This window comes from Ceratotherium simum, chromosome 5, assembly GCF_057802395.1.
Source record: "Ceratotherium simum simum isolate JZ-2026a chromosome 5, ASM5780239v1, whole genome shotgun sequence".
Taxonomy (NCBI): Eukaryota; Metazoa; Chordata; class Mammalia; order Perissodactyla; family Rhinocerotidae; genus Ceratotherium; species Ceratotherium simum.
The window spans coordinates 85,072,133-85,088,296 of record NC_141904.1 but is presented as its reverse complement, the minus strand read 5'-3'; the positions used below and the strand labels follow the sequence as shown (position 1 = coordinate 85,088,296).

General features: G+C 41.6%; 1 protein-coding gene across 8 annotated transcripts in view; it reads right to left on the bottom strand.

The window, feature by feature from the left end:
* The window catches only part of ATG7 (autophagy related 7), a 253,951-nt gene that overhangs the window by 106,420 nt on the left and 131,367 nt on the right, over positions 1–16,164 (bottom strand). For 5 of the 8 annotated variants that reach the window (XM_087431500.1, XM_087431496.1, XM_087431498.1 and 2 more), the window contains exon 19: positions 8,896–9,415. The exons of the other annotated variants lie outside the window; for them this stretch is intronic. In XM_087431500.1, the coding sequence (XP_087287626.1) occupies positions 9,365–9,415 (51 nt within the window). In that variant the 3' untranslated portion in view covers positions 8,896–9,364. Of the gene's footprint in view, positions 1–8,895; positions 9,416–16,164 lie in introns of those variants that run through there. 8 annotated transcript variants of the gene reach the window in all.

Sequence of the window (16,164 nt, the reverse complement as noted above, 5' to 3'; positions counted from 1 at the left end):
GCATATGTGGATGAAGTCCATTTTGTTTCTGAAAAAAAAAAAAAAGGTCCCTCATTGCCAGACTTTTGCCATCCTGATGTCCTTATAACATGGCAATAGTCTGCTCCTGAATCAGAGAAATTTAGATGGCTGTAAACTAAACGAACAGTTGAGGCTATGGGAAACCCAAGATGGCCACTTGTTTCTTCCTGGCTCCCTGGCAAACCACATTTTTCAGTTTTTGCATTCCTTTACCCACCATAGTGCATTTAAGATGACTCAAATTATGAATCGACATCGGTAGGGAGACTTCTATACAACTGCAAAAACAGTCTACTAGAAATGACTGATCTGTCAGGTCCATAATCCTGGAAAATCTATTTTTATCCCCAGAGGCCTCAGACCTCCTCCCTCTGGACCCTTTGAACACCTGCAGCTGGACTTCATTCAACTGCCACTCAGTATGGCTTACCAATAGGTTCTTGTTACTGTATGTATGTTTTCCGGGTGGGTTAAAGTCTTCCCCTGCAGCAAAACTGATGCCCCCACATTGGCAAAGAAACTGTCAGAAAATGTGTTTACCTTCCACAATCTCCAGTGATCAAGGCACCCATTTCACTGGGCAAATCTCAGAAGCTTTAATAAAAACCTTGCAAATTTCTTGGAATTATCACTATCCCATCACCCTCAATCTTTAGGCAAGGTTGAGAGAATGAATGGGATCCTCAAACTTAAAAATTTCTAAACTTGCCAAAACCACTCCCCTGGCCTAAGGTATTGCCTTTGGTCTTGCTTACTGTTCACAGTACCCACTTTGGAAAACATAAACTCACTCCACATGAGATACCCACCAGCAGACCAGTGTCTATTGGTATACAACCTTCTGCTGATGTTTTGTTGTCTCATGCTAGTATGACCAGCTACTGTAAGTCTTTAAAATCTTATGCTCAAGCCTATCATCAACAGGTCAAAGAAACTTTCCCAATTCAAAGGATCCTGCTGATCACAGTCTAGAGCTTGGTGACTGGGTATTCCGGAAATGTCATCAGAGGAAGACAGCCCTCGAGCCCTACTGGAAGGAACCTTACCAAGTGCTCCTGACCACTGACACTGCTGCAAAATTAGAAGGCACTGAGCCTTGGGTACACATCTCACAGCTAAAGAAAGCTCCCCCTGGGCTGGCCCCGTGGCTTAGCAGTTAAGTGCGCACACTCCGCTGCTGGCGGCCTGGATTCGGATCCCGGCCGCGCACTGACGCACCGCTTCTCTGGCCATGCTGAGGCCGCGTCCCACATACAGCAACTAGAAGGATGTGCAACTGTGACATACAACTATCTAACTGGGGCTTTGGGGGAAAAATAAATTAAAAAAAAAAAAAAGAAAAGAAAGCTCCCCCTGACACCTGGTCCTGTCCAAATGCTGGGGACCTCTGAATCGAGTTAACAAGGAAGAGAAGTGGCTGACATCAAGGTGGACTGCTTTCTCCCAAGACGCCAGGTCAAGACTTCAGACTTGGACTAAACATTCAACTCTCTTCTTTTCCTTCTTTCCTTTACTATGACATTGGCCTGGAAAAATAACACCATCATCCGTATCGCCCAGGCCACTGCGAAGGGTGGTAACCTCTGGAATTTTGAACAACCTTTTATATCAGGCTAGGAGAAAATATAACTGACCCCTGGGGTGAATGAGCAAATGTAACAATTCCTGAGAATGCATCCATTAATAGGGCCACCTTAGTGCAAGTGGTTTGTGCCCTGACAGGATTTACCTTTATCTGTGGTGGTTATCATCCTCCTAGGGCCTATAAATGCCTAGATGGCTGGTGCACAACTGGACAACGCCTCTTAGGATATCTAGCTGTGCCTCTAATTATTCTAGAAAGGACGTACCAGGAGGCTTTCATGATTCAGGATTCACTTCCTTGGGCAGGGCCCTACCTCCCCGGTTAGGAGTAAATACAAACGAGGATATGATCAGGAATCTCTCCCTTACTCTTAAAATGATTGCAGATTCTGTTGCTAAGACACTAGCTGTCCAACAAAAATCCTTAGACTCTGTTCAAAGTTGTTCTTGATAACAGGCCAGCCCTTGATTCTCTTTTAGCTGAGCAAGGAGGTGTCTGTGCTGTGGCCAACACCACCTACTGCACCTGGTTAACACTTGTGAGGAAGGTAAAACTCAGTTACATAAGATCACTGAGCAAGCCATTCGGCTTAAAAAGGTGACTCCTTCATTAAAGTCTTTCTTTGACTTTCTTGATTTTGACTGGTTTGGGTCTTGGGAACCATGGCTCTGAAGTGCACTCCAAACATCGGGAATTATCCTGTTTATTATAATCATAATAATCCCCCTGGTGCACTGTATTCTCTGAAAAACTTTAAATGGGTGTTCGCAGCCACTATCAGGAGGATGATCTCCCTAAAATTGGAATGTTGCAGGGGGAAAGAAGAGGATGACCGACTTAAAAATTGCGAACCTTAAGCCATGGCCTGTGATTATCACAGGGATTCAGCAAAAAAACCACCATGAGCTGTGAATGCCACACAGAGGATCAGTAAAAGCTTCGAGAACTATAGACTAGCAGCTGAGAGTAGTGCTAATGCCTTAATTTTTGATCATATCTCTTAGTTAGGCTGAGGGTTTGATCAAAAGGGGAGAACTGTTAAAAAAAGAAATAACAGGCCCCAAATGGAGTCATTTGCCCCCATGACAGCAAACCAAGACTTAATTGCAGTTTCAACCTCTCCCAGAAACGTGACCTTTGAACAGTCAATCTGAAATTTCCTGATTAGCACTAGTGAGGTAATTTGCATGATAAGACCCCTGCAGTCCCCTTCCCACAAAAGAAGATGACCTGGCCTGAAAAAATCCTTTCTTTTCTTTTGCTAATAACTTCCTTGCCTCACCCTTATACCTATAAAAACCTTCCATTTTGTACAACTCCTTGCAGTTGGAGTCTCTACTTGCTAGATGGGATGCTGCCCGATTCATGAATTGTTGAATAAAACCAAGAGCTTCAAATTTACTTGGTTGGATTTTTTTTTTTAACAAAACCTATGTATTGGATTTAGGCCAATCATCCATTTGGTGCTTGACTTTTCATTAGAGAGCCATAAGCAAGAGAAAGGTCAGCAAAATCATATCTAGAATTACTCTATTCTACGGACCATGAGAAACTCGTTAGTACACTAAACTAAAATCAATCATACTCCCTCTCCCTCCCTCCCTCCATCTCAATCTCTCTCTCTTCTTCATTCCCTTCAAGGATAGCAAAGTAGTGTCATGGCTCTGCGATCTTTCAGTCCCAAATTCTCAGGTTCATTTATTGGCTGGCCCATGGCAGCAGCTGGTAAAGCTAGACAAGCAGCTTCCGTGTTGCAAGTTGACACAGGACTCCTTTGCAGGACACTGAAGGTTGTCCATTATTTATTTGTAACTACTGCTTTAATGGTCCTCTTCCTCTCATCTGTAAGTTCAATGAGGGGAAGGATACTAGGCTTTCTTCATCATGTGGCACACACAGGCTCTCAAGTATTTATTGACTGAGGCAGTTTCATTCTATTCATTCTATTATAAGTAGCATCTGTAGGAAAAAGCACTGATCCCATTCTCTTACAGCACCCCTCCACTAATGCTTTCTTTTTGAGACATTCTAACCACAGTTCCAGCTTCCTTTAGGTTCTGTGGGTTCTGGTTGCTACATTTAAAGTATATCACTCTCCTGTAAAATGTCAGGTGGGGGAGAGAGGCCCCCGGAGTCTGCCCTGTATTTTGTGGACAAACATCCAGGACCAGGGAATGCCAGGAGGCTTCATTCATGTTGGGACAGTCGCCAGTTTACTGATTGCCCTGTTGCCTCAAGAAATTCATAGCACCTTCAGGCAAGGGAACAACAGTGTGGTGTTTATTGAAATCTACATCTGGTAGCAATTTGTTCAAAAGCAACCAGCAACCCCCTCCTTTTCTTCAGTCAGATAATCCACAGAGGCCCATAATACCCCACAACTGCTCATTTGTGCGAGGCCTATATTGTGTCGTTTATGTTCCTAATTAAAGATCTGGGTTTATCAACAAATTTCAGCCTGGTAATTTTTTAGACTGCAGAGGAGACTAAAGGCACATGTCCTAAGGCAATGACACTGCTACTGACCATCACCATCAGGGAGGAAAGATGAAGCCTCACACCGGCCTCCTGTCCCCAGCTCTTCAGCCCACACTTAGTCAGCAGAGGCAGCCAGAGCACTCCCCTTCCACACCCTAAGAGGAGTGGCCTCAGGAGGGTGTGTGGGAGCTTGGAAGAAGAAGTAGCTGAGTCTTAACCTAGAATGATACATTCGTGTACTACAGAGAAAGGGAGAAGCCCTATGCTCCAATCGGAGAAAATTCTTTCCTCCTCTACAGGAGTGGTGGTGAGGGAGACTGAGCAGCTAGTTCTCTAAAGGACTCAATGAATGAAGCTGTGGTTTGGTGAGAAGATGGGGTAAATCCAGAAAGCAGAGTAAGTCAAGCTCGGGGGAAAATCTGGGGCTGGAATATCACGACTTGCAATACAGTCCCTAATTTGAAACCACACATAGAAAAGTAGAACTGTGTAGGAGAGACAAGAACAGACACAGAAGTAGAAGTAAGAGTAGAATGGACTTCTACCACGTATGCCCAGCTCCCATCCACCCACATCAGCCCCTCCTTTGGGAGGACTGTGTCTTTCTCATTCCAACCATGAGGTTCTGAGGGATTCTGCCAATCACTGCAGCTGCCCATGGCCTAAGCCGGCCAATCACAGCAGCCCATCGCTGTCTACTGCAACTGGTCCAGAGATGGCACGTGACCTGGTCAATCACAATCCATGTCTGGGATTTTCCTTCTGGAATCACTGGGGAAGATGCTCTTAAAGGACGAATGAGATTTTGGAAGTGCCTGAGGCCATGTTTTTTGCAACATAGGGGGAAAAAAAGAACCTGTTTGCAGTGAGAGAGAATGAAGGCAACAAAGAGAGAACAGAGATGAGCAAAAAAGACAAAGATGGTCATGAAACTAAACTTCCTAATCTAGAATTCTTGGGGCTAGGATTTCATGGCCTGGTTATAAATTCCTTGTTTATATTAAAGCCAGTTTGAGCTTTTGGTTTCTGCCATCATAACCAGGGTCTAGATGGCTACAAAAGGTTTTTCATTGAAAATGATTGCTATGATGATCAACTGAGTAAATGCAAATAAACACACTGAAAAATACAAGTGCCACACAAATATAAGAATCAGCTATTGATCTACATGTGGTATAGTTATGAGTGGCAAGTGGGCACTAGAAAACATTGCTGACTCAATGTCAGGAGAGTGGTTTTTTAAAAATTATTCATTATGGAGACTTCTGAAGATACACAGAGGCAGATAGAATGGTGTAATGCCCTCTCACAGTATCCCTCTCCAGCCCCAATAACCACCAACCCATGGCCTGGTCCAGGAGAGCAGTGGTTTTGACCAACTCTTCACAGAGTACAGCTGGTTCACCTTGACTGTGCCACGGTTCCAGGCGGCTGCAGCCCCTTACCCAACTGGAATTGGAAGTAGGGCCTCTGGTGATGGGACAGAATCTGACAGTAGGAAGTCAAATGTCAGGAATTCACAAATTCAGCCTTGTCAGGCTTGCGCTTGGCCCAGACACTGTGGCCTGACGTGTGCCTCTTTCATTCTAAGGCTCATTTATGATTTCTTAACATTGTTATTGGATGTGTATTTTGTTGCGACAGGTGTCAATGAAAGAAAATCCTATCAGTGCTGAAAGTAAATCAGCTACAAAAAAATATTTTGAAAGTTGACACCAGGTTTCCTCTATGGACTAAATTAAGGAGTTTCCCCCTTTTAAAAACTCATTTATAAAACCAGATTATAGTCCTACAGAGAAATAGTCCTCTGGCATACTTAATTTAGGGTGCACACAAGGAGGATGATGAAAACCATGGACCCTAGGTATTAAAGACAGTCTATCAACATCACAGAATGTCAGGTTGGAAAGGATCTAGAAATCTCTAATCCAATTGAATCACATTTTCTGGTGAAGGTGTGGTCAAACACCAGTTTTTTGTTTTTTTGGTGAGGAAGATTCACCCTGAGCTAACATCCATTGGCAATACTCCTCTTTTTTTGCTTTTGCTTGAGGAAGCTTAGCCCTGAGCCAAGATCCATGCCAATCTTCCTCTATTTTGCATACAGGATGCCTCCACAGCATAGCTTATGAGTGGAGCAGGTCCGTGCCCGGGATGTGAACCCGGGAACCTGGGCCGCTGAAGCAGAGTGTGCAGAACTCTAACCACTTGGACACAGGGCTGGCCCCCTAAACACCAGGATTTTTGAAAAGCATTCCAGATAATTCTAATGGGCAGCCAGGTTGAGAGCCATGGCTCTAACCTAGCTAATACCTTTATTTAGCAAATGAGGACACTGAGGCACAGAGGTATGGAACTCTGATCAAGACAAATAGTGCACCTGGGATTAGAATACAGGTCTTTGGGCTCCATTGTATTTTCAAGTGAATAACTAGGTCATCCTACCGTGTTTTCTTTTAACAGGGGCTACGTGAGTGGAACATACAAGAATTTTTAGAGTTCAAGTAGAGAAATAAACCATCAGGGAAGAGGAATTTAAATAAGTAATAAACATAAGCCATTTAACCTTATTGGTAATCAGGAAAATACAAATTAAAGGTATAATGAGATATTGTTATATACCTAACAGACTGGCAAAAATTTTTTAATGTGACAGTACCAAGATTTTGGCAAGGATATACAGCCACAGAACCTCCCACATACTATTAGCAATCACTGAAATTGGTACAACTGCTCTGAAAGACAGTTTGTCATGATCTAATAATGTTGAAGATTCACATTTTCTATGACCCAACAATTCTAGGCTTAGGTATATAACCTAGAGAACGCATTCTCAATGGGGGTAATATTATCCCCACAAATGAGTGAAAATTGGTTTCTGGTGAGTGAAAAAATCTTGGCTATTACAATGGCTTGTGGCCCTCCAAAGCTCATCTCTACCTGACAAAATCTTACTCTTTAGGATTAATTTAATTTGAACATTAAATTTTTAGTTTAATATTAATTAAATTTTCTCCCTAAGAGAGGTGATAATGGAAAAAAGGTTGAGAAACACTGACCTAGAGAAATGTTGCGCACGTATCCCAGGAGATAGATACAAGAACACTCCAATCTACCCTCTTTATTACAGTTCAAAACTGGAAGGGCTACAAATATCTATCTACAGTAGAAAGAGTAAACTGTATTATATCTACACTATAGAATACTATACAGCAATGAAAAAGAACAAACTTTAGCTGCACACAACAACATGGGTAACCATCACAATGTTGAGCAAAAGAAGCAAGACATAGAAGATTATATAGGGCATAATCCATTTATAAAAATTCAAAGTCAGGCAAATTGAATTAAATTGTTTAGGGATTCATACATCAGACTAAAGCTATAACGAAAAGCAGGGCAATAACTATCACAAGAGTCTGTAGGGCAGTTTCCTATAGTGCTGTGATCAGAGAGCCAAACAGGAGAGGGGTGAAGGATGTTTACATGATAATTATTCTTTAAGTTGTATATAACGTTTTTGCTTTCTTCTGCATATGTTATAGCTCATTTGAAAACATTAAGATATTAAAAAAAAAATGGGGGAGATTTTCTTGATCTTTGCCATTTTCATTTTCCTAAAGCATTGTTTGGATCAAGTTATTCCTCTGTTCACAAGTAATAATACCAACTGGCCCACATGTGCATGCTGCTTTCAGACTTTCATTTACAGAATCTCATCTGCACCTTGGCCTCAGAAGGAAGGAGAGAGTCAGAAACCATTTCTCAAAGGAGGTAGTTGATTGAGCTAGAAGGACCAGCAGGAATACCAGGGAGATCCCATGGGGAAGGAAACGGGGCTTGACCAGCAGAAGGATCAGCTGAACAAAGTCTGGAGGTAGGAGAGGACGCAGCAATGGAACAGAAGTCTGTACACTTGAACTGAAGAGAACACACGGAGACACACTGGATAAAAAGCTACGCTCAGCCGTCCTTTTCAGTAGTCAATTTCAGAACAGATAAGAATGTTCTTTTAAAAATCACGATTGAATCAAGAAGTTGCAATTGTTTCATATTAGGAAGTTTTACACAAATTTATGTGAAAGTTAATGTGTATTCTTATATCTTGACTGGAATGAAATAGTTTTTTATTTAGGTTCTTCTACAACAAAACCACCTGTTGCTAATCTCTCTGACACTCAAATATTATCCATTTAATATGAATTACCATTTTAATGGTTAATGACTGTTTAAAGTTTAATTTAAGATATTTATGTTCAGAGGCCTATGGTATATCAAGAAAAATTTTATTTAAAAAAGCAATGGCAGTTTTCCATTTGATTCATTTGTATTTAGCTTACAAGAACTAATGTTTGTATTACACTTCTAAAGATTTCAAAGCACATTGTAATACCAACATTGAGGGGTAGGTATTATCCCATTTTACTGATGAAGCCCAGGCAAGAGGAAGTGATCAACTACTGGCAGGACTAGAAGCAAATCCCTACTCTTCAGAACCCAAATCCTACGCTCCTTCCACGAGAACACTGTTTCTAGGCCCATGCTGCTAAAGTCTGAAGGGAGCTGGGCTTAATAATATTTTAGCCTAGCTTTCATGGTATTGAACTATTATGAAGTTTTATTACCATTGGTCATGGTTGAAAGTAAGAGAAAGGGGAAGGAAGGAGCAGAGTATAAATAAACCAATCAGTATTTGGGTATAAAAACTCAAAATAGTTATCTCTAAAGAGTTGGTACTGAATTGGTGCTTTAAAACATCAATTCAATGCTTAGAGTTGAAGTTAGACAAAGAAAAACATGAACGTTTTATGTGTGTATCTTTTATGAAAATAAAATATTTAAAAATCTTTTTAAAAGCCACATTTCTTTCCTTTTAATAAAATGCTAAGCAGAATTAGGTATAGTCTCTCCCAAGGAAGATTAAGGTAAGATAAACACAAAGGCCTTAAGTTTAGTAGCAAAATTAAAAACAAAACAAACCCACAGCAGTTTACTGTATTTGTAATTGGGAACTCAATGATTTTTGTCCTGTAACAATAAGATATAAATACAATTCAATGTTTCCAGTTTAGCATTGAATTTATTTTTTCACCAGACAGCTGAATAAAGGTAATGGTGGCAAGCTCTTAATTTCTCTTTACAATTTAGGGAAAAGTAAGGGCCAGGAAGAAAAAAGTTCTCTCTTACCTGCCCTTTTCCCATTGTAAGTCTGGAGATGGAATCATGAATTATTCATCAGAAATCTCATTCCCATATATTTTATTAGAAGCCAGTCTATTCTTAAAGACATTTCAAGAGCAAGAGAGCATAGTGATGCTGGCTGACCAGGCCCTGGGGTGGCAGAGTGAAAGAAACAGACAAAAACCAAAACTGCATTTTGACACTGCTCAATCTGAAAGTAGAGGTACTCCCTTTAAAGCAGAACACATTCATATCTTCCTCTCTGCTCCCAGGCTTATGAAGTGTATTATAAACCTCAAGATGTAGATAAACACTGAGCACAGCTAAGTTTAACAATGTACAGTCAATGTGGCAAATCAATTCACTTCTTTGAGCCTTGACTACCTCATCCATAAAACAGGATAATATCCACCTCATAAGATTGTTGTGGACATCAAAAGGCTGGGTATAAAAGTTCCATGAAAATTATAGATAATGTAGTCAATATTGGTTGCTATGCCTCTCATCGTACTTTTCTTTTCTTTTTTTTTTTTTGAGGAAGACTTGCCCTGCGCTAACATCTGTTGCCAATCTTCCTCTTTTCCTTTTTTCTCCCCAAACCCCCAGTACATAATTGTGTATCATAGTTGTAGAGTTGTAGCTCTTCTATGTGGGACGCTGCCTCAGCATGGCTTGATGAGCGGTGAGTAGGTCTGCACCCAGGATCCAAACTGGTGAACCCCGAGCCACCAAAGTGGAATGTGCGAACTTAACCGCTATGCTACCAGGCCAGCCCCAATCATGGTACTTTTCATCAGAGATCTAGGATGCATCCATGCCATGGGCCACTCTGGAATGCCTTCTCTCGTTCTCCTCTCCTACACCTGCAGTTCCAACCTTCAAGGCCCAGCTCAAAATCCAACTCGTGCCTGGAGCCCTCTCTCTGCATCTGATGCTCCTGAAATCCTGCAGGATTTACTGTACCATGTATGCAGCTCTGTGTGCACACCCTCTGCCCTGCAGTCTCAGTTACTTTTCCATCCTACCTCTCTGACTATGCCATGCTAATCTCCTGAAGGCCTGGCTTGCACCCCTTTGAATCCCTACATCACCATGAACTTGGCAAGGGGTCTATAAATATTTGTTGACTGATGGAAGCAGTAATTAAACAAGAACAATATTTAATTTTAAAAAATAAACACCTTAGAATATTTCATATTCTCTTTCCTCCCTGCTCTCCCACAGCTAATTGAGAAGCAAGACGGATCAAAATTAAGATTTCAGAACCAAGAATCAATTTAATTTTACAGTATCAAAACATGGAAACCCCCCAAATTCAACACATAGCAGCTGTTATGTTTGCAAGTGAGAAGGATCAGCTGTAAAAATACAGCCCCTAGAATAATGGTCACAGGGCAAACTGCAGGAACACCTCCCCAGGACCCTCCTCTGCTGATGCAGTCAGGAAGCCAGGGGCCCGGCACCCTGGGCCAGCGGCTCTCCACTTCCTAACCCCCACTTTCTCTCTCACAGACTGTATCTTGAAAAACTCCTCCTACCCAACAAAACACACTACTTTATCTTACTGTTTTTATAATTCAAAGGCATACATAACTACCAGTCAGAGCTTCTGACTGGGTCAAGCTAATCAGTATTCCATTTCACTCTGAGACAACAGAATTCAAGAAAAAAAAAACAACCAACTTGATGGTTTAGGTGGTCAATGTGACATGTCTTAAATGTTTTACTTCTGTTTGTTATTTTGTGTGTGTGTGTGTGTGAGGACGATCAGCCCTGAGCTAACATCCATGCCAATCCTCCTCTTTTTGCTGAGGAAGACTGGCCCTGGGCTAACATCCATGCGCATCTTCCTCTACTTTATATGGGACGCCGCCACAGCACGGCTTGATGAGCGGTGCATCGGTGTGCACCCGGGATCTGAACCTGTGAACCCCCGGGCCGCCGCAGTGGAGCGCGCGCACTTAACTGCTACACTACCGGCCAGCCCCTGTTTGGTTTTTCAAAATATTGAAAATAGCATTCACAGTCCCATTCCCACCTCCTCAAAAACCTTAGGCACTGAGGACCCTGGAGGAAGATGGGTAGGAACCGCTGCTCAGGGCTGCTTGGCTCTGAGGGCTGCCTCAATCAGACCAGGATTCCCAGGTGGTACCTGGAGATAACCTCACCTGGAAGAGGCCTGCCTGGAACAGCAGGACCTCTGGGGCACACCGCCTCATAAGAGAACTGTCTCCCGCCATTCAGGCATGCAAGTGTCAGGAGCTTAACAGATACGCTCCAGTTTATATACCAAGTGGCTGATGCTTAATTACTATTTAAAAAAACTTTTTAAGTATAAAGTTACACACTTGAGGAAAAAGCAACAATGGTTTAAAAGGTGCCTTTAAAATCCTGTGGACTACCGGGAAAATTCAAATATGCACTGGATTTTAGGTAATATTATGGGATTATTGTTCATTGTTCTGTGACAATAATGGTATTCTGTTTACATAGAAGAATGTATGCTTAGCAGATTCATGCTAAAAATTTAGGGGTGAGGTGTCATTGTATATGGAACTTGCTTTCAAATGGTTCAGGAAAAAAGAAAACGTATGAGTGTGTATGTGATGTGTTGTGTGTGTGTATGTCTATAAATATATGTGCGTGTAGAGACAGAGAGAGAGAGCAAGAGATAAATTAGGTGTGACAAAACGTTAATTGTTGAATCCAGGTGGAAGGTATATGGGGTACTCATTGTACCTTTCTTTCACTTTTTCTGTATGTTTGAGAATTTTCTAAATAAAAAATCTTGGGAAAAAAAAAATCCTGTGGTAAAGAGAGAAATTTTAAAAATTCAGATCCTGGTTGGGATTTGGATCTTCCAAAACACCTGCTTCAACTTACAACAACAGATAACAAAGCACTCTTGTTCTCCCCAACCCCTCCATCCGTGATGCCTTGGTGGTTGGAGTTGACATTTTGACCCTCTCTCCTCCCTGAAAGCCTGCAAGGTGAGCATGTGGTTGGTGGATCCCTTCCATATTCTGCCCTCGACTCCCCTGTATTTACCGGTTGTCCAGAGTGCAAGAAAGAGTCCAAACAGGTGAGCAGAGACTCAGGCTTTGAAAACTGAGGCACAATAAAACGGAAGAAATCATTGTCACATCTCACAAAGTTCATCCCTATAAACAATGAGCTCACACGCTCTGACAGCTGGTCACAGACAGAAAATCAACACCGCCCGGAGATAGCCAGAGAGAGAACAGGAGAGGAGGAGGATGCACAGAGAGTCCCAGCTATGTGCATCAGGGCTATATGCTTGCTTTCTCTTCTTTTTTGTAAAAACATCTTTATTGAGCTATAATTCATACACAATTCACCCATTTAAAGTGTACAATTCAATGGTTTTAGTATATTCATAGTTGTGCAACCATTTCCACAACCTTTTTTTTTTTTTTTTGTGAGGAAGATCGGCCCTGAGCTAACATCTGCCAATCCTCCTCTTTTTGCTGAGGAAGACTGGCCCTGGGCTAACATCCATGCCCATCTTCCTCCACTTTATATGGGACGCCTGACACAACATGGCCTGACAAGTGGGTGCGTTAGTGTGGGCCCGGGATCCGAACCAGCGAACCCCGGGCCACTGCAGTGGAGTGTGCGCACTTAACCGCTTGCGCCACCGAGCCAGCCCCTGTTTCCACAATCCAAGTTAGAACATTTCATCACCTCAAAAGAAACCCTTAGGGCCGGCCCCATGGCTTAGCGGTTAAGTGCGCATGCTCCGCTGCTGGCGGCCCGGGTTCGGATCCCGGGCGTGCACCGAGGCACCGCTTCTCCGGCCATGCTGAGGCCACGTCCCACATACAGCAACTAGAAGGCTGTGCAACTATGACATACAACTATCTACTGGGGCTTTGGGGGAAAAAAAAATAATAATAATAAAATAAATAAATAAATAAATAAATAAAAGAAACCCTTACTCATAAGCAGTCACTCCTCATTTTTCCCCAAGCCCCCACCCCCACTCCCCAGCAACCACATTAATCTACCTTCTGACTCTATGGCTTTTTAAATTCTGGACATTTCATATGAATGAAATCCTACAATATGCGGCCTTTTGTGATTGGCTTGTGTCAGTAGTTCTTTCTTTTTTATTGCCAAATAATATTCCACTACTTTCCAATGTAACATCCACATTTCATCAATCCATTCACCAGTTGATGGACCTCTGGGTTGTTTCTACTTTTTGGCTATAAATAAACAATGCTGTTATGAACATTTGTGTACAAGTTTATGTATGAACATGTTTTCATTTCTCTTGGTTATATACCTAGAAGTAAAATTGGTGAGCCACATGGTAACTCTGTGTTTAACTTTTTCAGCAACTACCAAACTGTTTCCCAAAGTGGCTGCACCATTTTACATTCCACCAACAGTGTATGAGGGTTCCAATTTCTGCACATCCTCGTCAACACTTATTATTGTCTGTCTTTTTGATTATAGCCACCTTAGTGGTCTGAAGTGGTATCTCAGTGGTTTTGATTTGCATTTCCCTGATGGCTACTGATGTTGACCATCTTTTCTTGTACTTATTGGACATTTGCATATCTTCTTTGGAGAAATATCTACTTAAATCCATTGCCCATTTTTTAATTGGGTTATCTGTCTTTTTATTATCAAGTTGCAAGAGCTCCTGATATATTCTGGATACCAGTTCCTTATCAGATACATTATTTTCCAAAAAACATTTGAAGCACAAAGTTTTAAATTTTGATGTAGTCCAATTTATCTCTTTTCTTTTGTTAGGTGCTTTCTTATTTAATGCTCATAGTAAGCGTGAGGAGTAGGAATTACTGATCCCATTCTACAAATGAAGAAAATGAAGCTCAATGAAATTAAGTAAATGGCCCAAGGTCTCACACAGGGCAGCTGCACGTGGTCTTGCCCTGCACAACCCAGACAGCTGAATGCAGCAATATCAGCCATTTGTTGAAGCCTTGACATGAACTCAGGCCTTCTGACCAGGCCAGGGTTCAGGCTACTCAGTCACTCTGTGAGTGTTATAGTGTGATATGGTTGACTTTTAAAGAAACTCCTCAGATATTATACATTCAACATTCTAAGGATGCTGCCATTACTTAAAACAAGGGGACTTTGGAGTTCATCTTTGGAAGCTGTATCAAGAGGTTGGGAGTGGCATGTTTTATGAATGTACTCAATTATGGTGAGGGATGACTTGAGTTTATGAAGAAGCCAAAAGTCCTGGGCACCAACTCTGGAGAATGAGATAAGTTATTAGGCTGGATTATGCCATATTGGATTTATACACACTGCTACACACACCAATCAATACAAAGGGTAAGAAATGTTATTTTATGGCTCAAAGCAGATCTAAATCTCAAAAGAATGTGACCAAAAATGTTTCTAGCAATGGCAGCCAGATATGATAGATACCAGAGAGTATTTATAAAATGTATAAAAAGTAATCACTTTGACACATTTTAAAATATTTTGAGGGCCGGCCCCGTGGCTTGGTGGTTGGGTGAGCGCGCTCCACTGCTGGCGACCCGGGTTCGGATCCCGGGCTCGCACAGACGCGCTGCTTCTCCGGCCATGCTGAGGCCGCGTCCCACATACAGCAACTAGAAGGATGTGCAGCTGTGACACACAACTATCTACTGGGGCTTTGGGGGGAAAAAATAAATAAATAAAATCTTTAAAAAAAAATAAATAAATAAAAAAAAAATAAAATATTTTGATATAAAAATTGGCCATCTTTTTACTTCTTGGTCATACTGGGAATATTGGAATCAAAATCACTTAATTATTAGATTACATAGATTTCACATATGTTTCAATTCCCTTATTTTAAGTGGGGAAACTGATACATAAAATGTTGAAGTTATTCACCCAAGTACTCATGAGAACACTAGCAGAATAAGGACTAAAATTTAAGGAGGAGGCAGTTGCCATGTTCTATTTCTTACTATTAGCTGTTTTAACTCTGCTTTTAGAATTTATGATTCTCTCCTTCTCTCTCCCATAGACCTCCAAGTGGATTATAACCATCCAAGCTCCTCTTCTGAAGGGTGGGGGACTCTGCCCAGACTTCACTGTCTATCCTCCAACTGGATCCTTCCCTAATACCAACTTATCTAAACATCTCAAATCCATGTAGATAACTCTGACAGCAAAGAAAAGGGACACATTTTATAAAGTGAGTTGTGAAGGGATACTGCCAAGCCTTATTTCAAAAACGAGGCTCTAGTTTCCAATCTAAGAATTAAATGGCTTTCTGCCTGCTGTTTCTGTCTTTTCCTCTTCACTTAGGAGAGAAGGCCAAGGCTGTGTCTTGAGGGATTGCTTCCTAAGGAAAAATCAAGGCAGCATACAGTCTCAGGATGGGCCAGTGCAGGTTGGAAGTGGGCTAGCAGAAGGCTTTGGGAAAAGAAAACTGGATTCATGAGCGGGCTAGGTCAGTCCCCGGAGTGCATTTCTCTCCACTGAAAACAGGTCTAAGTGCTGACACGGGGGTTTCCCACAGCTTCTACTGGCCTCCAAAGGCATATTTGTCATCGGAGGCTCTTGATGAAGCTGTACATAAATATCTGACTGTTGTTAAATACAAAACAAAACAAAAAAAATATTCCACAGGAACCAAATCAAAACCAGCTGTTAGGAGGAGAGGCCAAAAACTCAGTGTAAGTGTAAAAGGCCCAGCCGAAACACTTGTTAATTGTGTTATTTACTTTGCTGAATGGTAAATTGTCATGCCAATGAAGTCATATCACATGACTATAATGTTTTTCATATGACTTTCCTGCTATGAGATATGGGCACTTTATTTTCTAGAATTCCGAATTCTGTAATGGATGAGTCAGAATCTGACTTTTAATTCAGAATCAACCCATCAGCTCAAC